This window comes from Lissotriton helveticus, chromosome 3_1 (assembly GCF_964261635.1).
Source record: "Lissotriton helveticus chromosome 3_1, aLisHel1.1, whole genome shotgun sequence".
NCBI classification, from domain to species: domain Eukaryota; kingdom Metazoa; phylum Chordata; class Amphibia; order Caudata; family Salamandridae; genus Lissotriton; species Lissotriton helveticus.
The window spans coordinates 216,433,712-216,444,629 of NC_136061.1; the positions used below are offsets into that span (position 1 = coordinate 216,433,712).

General features: G+C 44.5%; 1 protein-coding gene across 1 annotated transcript in view; it reads right to left on the minus strand.

Annotated features, from left to right (window-relative positions):
- The window catches only part of MMP28 (matrix metallopeptidase 28), a 515,249-nt gene extending 504,890 nt beyond the window's left edge, over positions 1–10,359 (minus strand). Inside the window, exon 1 of the mRNA XM_078679617.1 lies at positions 9,404–10,359. Coding sequence (XP_078535743.1) covers positions 9,404–9,523 — 120 coding nt within the window. The 5' untranslated portion in view covers positions 9,524–10,359. The remainder of the gene's footprint in view (positions 1–9,403) is intronic.
- Positions 10,360–10,918: the final 559 nt, after the last annotated feature.

Here is a 10,918-nt window from a genome sequence, read left to right on the forward strand (position 1 = left end):
TTTACTTTTGCATACCCAATGTAAAAACACAAGAAAGATATAAAATTGACTTTTCAAACATTTATTGAAGCAATCATACTTTTGTAGAGAAGGCATGACCTGCAATTATTAGGAGGATGAAACAAAGCAATATAGTCAGCATTACAATGATGAAAAAGATAAACAGTTCAACAAATATAACATAACTATGTAATTATACTAGTATACTCCTATCAAATACTACCTACACTATCAAGAGCATAGTGGGAGTATCCTATACCAGATCCCTTGGGACATCCTAGTCCCCCCCCATTCACAGAGTATGATATGCCTTGCAGGTCTGCATGGTACAGGCTATCGACCTTTGCAGGATAAAGGTCAGTCAGTAGGGCTGCTTTTCTGATGAATGTAACACACTGTTCCAATCACACTGTTTCAAAGGCGCAGAGCTTAGGCAATAGTTTGTGTGGAGGCTTAGAGCGGTCTCCAACCCGACAACCAAATGCAAGGGTATCACATTCATGTTCCCTGCATTGGACAGAGTGTAGAAGCAACATGATAATAATGCTTACTAAGAAATTAACTGTATGCAGAATAATTTCTAAGTACATTATTGTGTAAGTGCAAAGCATGCAAACATCACCATTAGAAAAAGATGTAAAGTTAAAGTATGTAGCTAAAATGTAGACTTAAACTAAAAGTGGTTCTGTTGGGTAGGACCAATTACTTTTGAAGTACATTCATTAAATGAGACCACAAGCTCTCTGATACAAGTCCAAAAATTGAGAAATAAATGCTCAAAAGATTTAAACCATGTAATCAAATAATTGTATTAAGAAATTCCAAACATTTGGTATCTGAATTGCAATCATTCATTAGATAACATTCAATGTTTGCAGTGACTGTCAAGTATCAAGTGACTTTCAGTGAAAAGTGCTCAGTGAATGAAGAAATATACAGTGCAATTTATGTACAGGTATATACAGATATCTTCGTTGGCCAGATAACAATTTTAAACCAAGGATTCCTAGATTTCCTATCCGGATCCTGGTATTTCTGGGCCTATGATGTTCGTCGACGTTTCGACCCTTATGCGCCCCAGTTGGTGGTCGCGACGGGTCTTTATCAAGACAGAAGGGGCCTGCACGAGAGGAACTAAGTGCCTCCGTCTGCTGTGATTAGAATTTGTTTTCGCAATAATTGATTGGCAGTTTCGCCACCGTCTGGTTCAGGCTGAGTCTCTCCGGTCTGAGACCCAAACTGTCCCCTTCTGTCTTGATAAAGACCCGTCGCGACCACCAACTGGGGCACATAAGGGTCGAAACGCCGACGAACATCATAGGCCCAGAAATACCAGGATCCGGATAGGAACTCTAGGAATCCTTGGTTTAAAATTGTTATCTGGCCAACGAAGATATCTGTATATACCTGTACATAAATTGCACTGTATATTTCTTCATTCACTGAGCACTTTTCACTGAAAGTCACTTGATACTTGACAGTCACTGCAAACATTGAATGTTATCTAATGAATGATTGCAATTCAGATACCAAATGTTTGGAATTTCTTAATACAATTATTTGATTACATGGTTTAAAGCTTTTGAGCATTTATTTCTCAATTTTTGGACTTGTATCAGAGAGCTTGTGGTCTCATTTAATGAATGTACTTCAAAAGTAATTGGTCCTACCCAACAGAACCACTTTTAGTTTAACTACAAATACCCAGGTTCTGAGGGACACAGGGTTACCCCTTTTTCTTAAACTAAAATGTAGACTTAGCGCATGCCCGGGTGTACCTTAAAACAGGAACACAAACCATAAAATACAATGAAGAGTGACACTTCTGGAACCCAATGCATGATAGCTCCGGCTCACTAGCACTCCCCTTTGCTGAAAGCATACAAATAAGGCTGTGTTACAAGAGCAAATCATGGTGGGCTTTGAGTGATGTTGTACTTGGCATGCCATAAGTGACAAACAAAATGTGTTAATTTTTATGTTTTGTACTGACTCATTAGTATCCCTTAACTGCGGTTTGATCTCACACACACACACATATATATTTATATATCCCGAAAGTAACTACAACTCGCTCTCCTGTCATGCAAAGTGTCGTCAAGAATTATGCCATTTCAGGTGTTTCAGTGACGTTAGCAGCAATGTCTGATCATGTCGAGTGATGAAATGCATGGGGTATTAGGAGTACCTGGTAAGAGTGCAAGTTATAGTCAATTGAGATAATTATAACTAGTCAATTTCAGTGGTTCTGCAGTTTTCAATTGTTACGTGATCACTGAAATTTAGCGTTAATTTAATATTTGTTTTTTTCTTTAAATTTCAATGGGATTTTTTTTAATGTAAAGTAAAATATAATTACAATTCCCAACTAGAACGCCACTTTAGCCTGCTTTTTGTTCAGTATATTTCTAGTTTTCTTTTTTACGTAAAGTAATATTCTATTAGCATACATATCGTCAACCCCATGTCACACATGTCCTTCGGTGCTGTGCGGTGTGGGGTTGACCGCAAGGCTTCGCATGCAACCAGGCCCTACTTCCAGCTCTTAGTGGGCAGCCAACTCCATGCCGCACATGGCCTTCGGACGTCCGTGTGTAACTGGCCACAGGGCCTGGCTTGCGGTCTGGGCCCTGCGCCCAACCCCCTACAAGAGCCCTACCTCCCACAGCACACAGCCATCTGGCACGTGGCTGGTCTTGCAGGTCCTGATTGTACTCAAATAGACTGATTTTGTCAAAGAGTCACAATCCAAAATATAAAAAGTGGGCCTATCTGTTTTATCAAGGGGTGAGCCTATCAATACATATAAAGCAAGTCTATCATCTTTGGCCAAAAATCACTAAAGTGGTTACTCAAATGTATATTTCAGCAATTCACAATGCAATGTTCGATAAAATGGTATAGCGCCATGAAACCCTTGGGTGCCCGCGCGCTTAAAAAGTTTCGATTAACATAACATAACAAAATGGTATTTTTTAGAAGTATAATCAACATGTCTGAGTCTCTTTTAACACAGTTTTTATGACTGCATTTTGTGGGCTGAAAATTGCTAAAACAAAGACTCAGACATGTTTTTTTCCTTTCAGAATTAAACCAACATGTCTGAGTCTTTCTTCTAACAATTTTCAGCCCACACAGCGCAATCATAAAAACAACCGCAAAAGGACCTTGCACTTTAGCTGAAGACCATAAAGCACCAGCTAAGAGTGTTTTTGAAAAATATTATAAGTTCGCCTTTGTTCGTGGATTTAATGACACAGGATACTTACTGGTTTCTTTATGTTACTAGAGGGCTGTGCATTCCCTGCAGCCCCAACAACATTAAATAAAATGTTTGGTGTTGCCCTTGCCCCTTCTAGGGTCATCACCAAGCTAAAAATAATATGTAAATAGCCCTAAGCATGATGGGATGCCTCTTCTAGAAGCAGTGAATAATACATGTGGAAAACCAAAACATGCTTTTCCTAACACACCTAACTACCCAGTGGCGACCGCCACTGTATTGTATTAATATATATATATATATATATATATATATATATATATATATATATATATAAATATAAAGTTTAGTCCCGAAAGGAAGAAGCAACAGATCGGTATTTTTTGGATCCATTTCTTTATGAGAGCAGCAGCCAGCAGGATATGCAGACAAGATTTCACATCAGAGTAAACAGCCAGACCCGTTTCGGGATTACGATCCCTTCTTCAATGGCATCCATTTGTACTGATGATGTAGAGTGCACGCAGTTTTAAAAGAGCCTGCCTCAGTGGGCGTGGTCGCAGACATGAAGAGATTGTGAAAGACCTATAACAAGTCTCGAAGTTACATTAAAGGCAGTGAAGTACAGTACTGCTGCAGAGTTGTTTATTTTTTCTTCCCCCTGAGGTTGAGAGCAAAAATGGATAGCCCATTAGGGACCAGTCTTTGCACCTACTTTTTAGAACTGCCAGTGCTGAGCAAAGGCAGGACCTGGGCCACTTAAAGCCCTGCACACATATATTAAAACCTTGTTCCCAGATTATATTATAGAGATGGGTGAGCCACTGAAAGCTCGCACCAGGTAAGAGCCTGAAGCCTAGCTCGAAGTACTGTCGGAACCTCAAACTCATAACAAGCCAAGCTTTCATGTGGCAGCTGCCTGCCTCCCTCTACTCAGGATGTGGGGTTATGGTCAGAGTTGCCAATTTAGGAACCAGGTTCAAGTCTCTGTCAGCTCAACATCCTGTGATGGAGAACAAATCACCTAATCTCCCTATGTCTATAACACTGTGTGTGACCTTGTGTCATTTAACTGGCAGGGTCAGCTCTAGGGCAGTGGGACTAGTACCACTGCGAGAGGCAACTAGTTTTCAAGTATAGTATGATTTTAAAAGCACCGGCTGTTGAGTTGTTCCCCTCAGCAATAAAAATGCCAAGATAACTCTCGAGATTAATGGACCTGCGGGAGAGCAATCGAAGTTTTGTTTAGTGGCAGTTTTCGCTCATTTATAATTGGGCAGGTAAGGTTAATGTGCCTGCTGCAAAGAAAGTGTACCATGCAGATAAAGTGCATATAATGTAGCTAGCTCAGTGGGTTACTGCTTTTGTCAGAGAGATCCTTTTGTTACTTGCAGTTTATAGGTTAAAATCCAAATATAGAACAGTCGGCTATTAACTGTCATCAAACAGCTGCTTACAGACTGCAAGGTATAGGTTTGAGAGTTATGATTCCCCCCTTTTCATTATTCTAATGTTGCAAAATGAGTTTGTTTGGTATACATCTTTTTTAGTAAACACACCCCAAACATGTTGCTATGTTTCAAATTCTGAGTTTGTGCTTCTCCAGACTTGAACTATAAGTAGTGTAGTTCCTATATTCCCAATAGGCTCTGCGCATTGGAATAATATCTTCAGTAATGTAGACGTAGGACAGAGGTTAACTAGGTCTCTACTGACGATATTAGACTTAAGTTTTTTGCCAGCTAGCTCAGAGTTCACTAGAAACTTTCTCGAATAAGCGAGGAGGAGTTGAACCTCCCTGGATAGACAAGAAGGGATTTAGTTTCTGACAACCATAGAACATGACAACTTTGCTCTCCCTGATTAAGAGTGTATCTCTAGAGTCGTGTGAAAACAAAAGACAGCTATTTCACTCAGTCAAAGGTGCGTACTTAGTTTCACCAGATTGCAGAGAAAAAGAGAGACGACGTTTTCAATAAAAGGTGTTATTTATTGAGCAGTCTCTTTCCTCATACAAGAGAAATGAATTGCTACAATTGCAATACTTATAGTAAAGTAAAGTCCATATAGTAAAAGCAGGAGTATGAAATAATACTGTAAAAGCATGGATATGGTTTCTTAGCCATATGATACTTTAAAATGGATAAAATAGATACATACATATATACATTGACTAATCGTACTCAACTGGTGCTTCTAACTACGCCTACCCCGGTGTACCTGACCTAAGCCTAATACATGGGAGGGAGTAAGTAAGTAGCAGTTTAAGTTAAGTTTGTTTTGCCAAGAACTCAAGAACTCAAGAATTCTCTGTAAGGGTTTAGTCAGTTCAGTACCTGGGTATTAGAAGGCAGGAGGGCTGGTATCTCTCTCTCAGAACTCGGTATCCCAGTCACCCGCAAGGGTGGGCTGGAAACGCCGGAGGCTGGATTTCTCGGCAAGAGGAAAGACAGCGTCTTTCTCAGCGCGTCAAAAAGGAGGGGCAGCGTCCGTGGGCTCTCGCATCAGCTGGGCTCTTCGGAAGTAGATAGCTGCTCTGCTCCAGGATTACCACTGTGTGTTTGCTTAAGGCAGCGTTGGTATATTTATACCTGAGAGGTGCTGGGTTTGACGTAAGGATGGACATAAGACGTCAATAAAGATGTCACTAAGAACTGGTCGTTCTTACAGTGCTTTACAGGAGTTCTCGGACGAAATCAAAACAATAGCAGGCGGGGATTTCCCAGGTTGCTGGAGGCTTGGATTTGTTTAAGAACTCGGTGTGCTTTCTAGGGGGCTGGAGGAATAGTGCTTGCTTAATGTGACAGCATGCGCTATGACTGAATTATGAAAAAGGGTTTCTATGCCGTTGTAGGGATATTATTGATTTATAACCGGACAAGGGCAAAGAATAGGAATATCGATACAGATACCTAGATAAAGACACTACAGTGGCAGCTGCCTGCCTCCCTCTACTCAGGATGTGGGGTTATGGTCAGAGTTGCCAATTTAGGAACCAGGTTCAAGTCTCTGTCAGCTCAACATCCTGTGATGGAGAACAAATCACCTAATCTCCCTATGTCTATAACACTGTGTGTGACCTTGTGTCATTTAACTGGCAGGGCCAGCTCTAGGGCAGTGGGACTAGTGCCACTGCGAGAGGCAACTAGTTTTCAAGTATAGTATGATTTTAAAAGCACCGGCTGTTGAGTTTTTTTCCCCCTCAGCAATAAAAATGCCAAGATAACTCTCGAGATTAATGGACCTGCGGGAGAGCGATCGAAGTTTTGTTTAGTGGCAGTTTTCGCTCATTTATAATTGGGCAGGTATGGTTAATGTGCCTGCTGCAAAGAAAGTGTACCATGCAGATAAAGTGCATATAATGTAGCTAGCTCAGTGGGTTACTGCTTTTGTCAGAGAGATCCTTTTGTTACTTGCAGTTTATAGGTTAAAATCCAAATATAGAACAGTCAGCTATTAACTGTCATCAAACAGCTGCTTACAGACTGCAAGGTATAGGTTTGAGAGTTATGATCCCCCCCCTTTCATTATTCTAATGTTGCAAAATGAGTTCGTTTAGTATACATCTTTTTTAGTAAACACACCCCAAACATGTTGCTACGTTTCAAATTCTGAGTTTGTGCTTCTCCAGACTTGAACTATACAGTCTGCCAGTATGGATGACACGACTCCTACACCTTGCAGTCCTCTGTCTTATCTAATATTTCCTATACACTGATTTACACACGTATGATACATTGTCTCTGTGTAATGAGTGTGATGTAAAGTGCTCCGACACTCTACACTGGTCTCAGTGGTGCTATAAAACAAAGGAACGTGGATCGTCTCGGCTCCCGGTTCACGAGCTGCTCGAACCCGGCTCTAGGCTGCTACAGCCCTTCTTTTGATCGCCCATTTTCCCCACATGAAGCGGAGCATTTGCGGAGCAACAGTGATCGCTCCTAAGTAGGCGGACAGGTCCGATCTCCCGAAGAGAAGGAAGAGGGTGGTGGCGCTCAAAATGGCGGGCGGCACCTCGCCGTGGACTCCGCCGACTGCGGCCGCAGCTGGGAGGTAGGATTGCGACCTGCGCTCCCCCGGCTTGCCTAGACTCTCGCCGATTTTCGCAGCAGCTGACGGGACATAGCATCATCTACCTTTACTTTGACGGGGACCTCCACTGAGGGAATCCTCCCAGCGCCTGCCTGACTCCAAGATGGCGGCCGGGGGCGACTTTCGGATGGCGATCGCCGCTTCCTCTGGCTCGCCCCAACTTCTCTCCGGCCTCTTGTTTATCCTGCGGCCCTCTCTCAGATTGTCTGGCCTGCCACCCGACCTGCTGCCGATTTGGGGCCACTGCCATTACCGGAATGCCCTGTGGTCCTGCAACACGGGCCGGATCTCTGGATCACTCACCCCTCCCCCCCTGCAGGGCACCAGTGTTCTGAATGTGTTGTGCAAGGCTGCATTGCTGCCAGAGTCCACACTGCTTGCCCCCCTGCCGGCCCGCCGCCGATTCCCACACATCTTCCAGGGCGGTTGAATTCACACACAACCCACCGACTGTCGTGGCAGCGCCTCACGGCCAACGCGTGACCGCACCAACAGCGTCAACACGGCCTTTACCACCTTGCGCACTCTCACCCCCACCGAGCCGGATGACCACAAGCTCTCCAAGATGGTGACGCGCCTGCGGCTGGCCTCCAGCTTCATCTCCCACCTGGGCTCCCACCTTCTCTCCTGGACTTCTTGACTTTTTGTTCTGTCCTGGCCGACACTTTGCTGTTGATTTCGGACAGTTTTCTCTGGACTCTGGCCCTCCTTCCATTCCCTCGTCCTTGAACCCTTTTCCCCGTGGATGATCCTCAAATGTTTCTTCCCTTCTCTCCATACCCTTGCATCCTTCCCACCCTCCCTTTGTGCTGTGACTGCATCCACACTTATGGAACTCTGCTTTTTGGCATATTGAAATAACTCTAATCACTGGTATTTGCAGTAGACCTTGTACCATCTACCATTCCTATGTGACCCTTGGAGTATATCCAGTCATATCCCTTCCTATGTATATAGAGATAACTCTAATCACTAGTATATACAGTAGACCTTTGTACTCTCTACCATTCCTATGTGACCCTTAGAGTATATCCAGTCATATCCCTTCCTATGTATATAGAGATAACTCTAATCACTAGTATATACAGTAGACCTTTGTACTCTCTACCATTCCTATGTGACTCTTAGAGTATATCCATGTGTATCCCCTCCCTATGTAGATAGAGATATCACTAGTATATGCCTAGAGTATATCCATTTGTATCTCCTCCTTGTGTGACTTTTATCTCTTGTACATTTGCAATTTTTTTCTGTTTGTACCTTTTTTGTAACGCATGTAATCCTAAATCCGTATGTTTTCAACTGGTTCTTATGTAAAGCGCTCTGACACCTTCGGGTAAAGTTCGCGCTATATAAAATTGCACAAATAAATAAATAGGAGAGAGAGAGTGGTGGTGACTTAAGAGGCACTGTTAAATGGCGATGGTGAGAGAATTAGCGGAGAAGGTCGCCTCCAACACAGAGTCGCATGGGCCGCCCTCATCGCTAAAGCCGGCACTCGTAACTGGTACTCAAGTAGTGTTTCAATAACCTTCGAGTCGAGCTTGCGCTATATTTTAAAAACTGCACTGACGTAGAAACAAAGCATTTACTAAAGGAAAGACATTCTAGATACCCATTTATTGGCGGACTTGCACAAAGTGAAACCAGAACACCTGGACAAATCGCGCTTCCAGCTTAACTTGTGTTATCTTAAGCAAAGCATTTATTTTACTAAACCTATTTTCGTTTATTATGACGTATGAAAGAACCTTGAAATATGTGGGCTTAGACTTCCAGTTGTACAAAACGTTCGCTTTTAAAAAGTACTTTGCAGTGCTATACAGAGCCCTATTAGTGTGTCAAGGCTTCCACATGCTAAAGAAATTCACTTTTCAAATTTAGAAGAGACTTTTTCAAATGTTACGTTACGTCTTTGTTGATTTACATAGCAAACATCACGGCTCGGCTCCTGCACGAGCTCGCATATCCGAGCCACGCCCTTGGCTCTGGCTCTGGCTTGGCTCCCCCTGTTGGCTCGCACGCCTCTATTATAGTAAGTGTCAATCTTGCCAACATTCATTATTGCACCCCAGCCCCTATGCTCACCTTAGCTCGCCGGAACGTTTCGTTCACGCTTGCCGGACTCAAGCCTGTCGCAGCCCGGTCGTGGCTCAGGAACAGAAGGAGCAAAAGAACCAAGCGCAAAGTCCCCAGCGCCATCCTCATCTCCCTCAACGAGGAGCACCGGCTGACTCCAGCACGCACTCCCGGCTGCTTCAGGCTCACCTGCGGAGACACCACCAGCCGACCAATCAGGGCACGGAAGCGAACAGCTCGGGCTGGGCGCTCCTCGGGGGTTGTCAATCACGGCCACGACCTCTCCCTAGGAATGTGCGTCAAACCCCCGCGCCTGATTCCAGCCCCTGGTTGGTTGCGGACACTATACAAAGTTTCTTGTGTTTTTCCGCTTTTCAGTCAGAGTATAAACTTAAACTGCTTTAGCTCTAGCGCCCAACTTGACAGTTTTAGAGCAGAGCACTCTTCTCACAGGCTCGCCGTGCAGGTGGTTTGCTGGCTCGAGGCTGTGACGGTTCGTGCCTGTTTCACGCCGTTCTGTGAGTCAGTGGGTCCGCTGTCACCAAAGCCAGTCAGGCGATGCCGGGCAGGAGGTGGGTCACCGGTTCTGTCCCGCAGTGCACGTGGCCCTGCGTTTGGGTTCGTCTGACAGCCTGTCCGTCACGCAGTACTACAGTCCGCCCCGATCTTTCTACAGTCCATCGTCCGCTGAGAGCGTCTGTTCACCTGGAGGCGCAGGTACTTGAAAGACGTCCTCGGTCGGCTGTGAGGGGCAGCCAGCCCGGCCGCGTGCCAGACGGTGCAGTGCCCCGCTGCCCCTTCAGAGTCTGATGCAGCTGTTCCAGTGTAAACTGCTTGCCAGCCTCTGTGGCGGTCCACCAGCCTCGGCCAAGCCTTTTTCCTTAGACGGTTCCCTTCTCCTATGAGCACCGCCTTCCTCCCTCCCTGGCCGCCAGTGGGAGGCGGGGAGCCCGCGGGGAGACATGCCATTCCTGCACACAGTGCCTCATATCCTTCGCTCATCCAGCTGCTGCATCAGAGGCAGTGCACTGTACAGCACAACGTGTACTTAAGCTAACTGCATGCCATAAATCTACTATTGCTGTCGAGCGACCCGCATTTGAAAAGTCAGATGCTCTTCGTGCATAAACAATTCACCCGAACGTTAATCGCGTCCATATATTTGTGTTGGAATGCTCAGCAATTTTCATTTCAGACAACCCGGGGCCTCCGATGGACCAGCAAGATTAAGGGTGAAGCAGGCAGTCAAGACAGCAGGCGAACCGGAGCTGGTCAAGCGTCAAGCTCATGACATTTTACTCCAACCCTATTTGTGTTTAAGGGGCGTAAGCAGCCGAGATAGTCACAGTTAACCTTTTGACCAATCCATTTTCGTGACAGTACTGAAAGCTGGTAGAAAGCCTACCCATTCAGATCTACCAAAAAAAAAACAGTTTAACCTATGTCTACTTTAGTAAGTTCTTGCTTTTTAGGTCGCATCACTTTACATTTTTTATACTTGTAATCTTCGGTTTACCAATTATA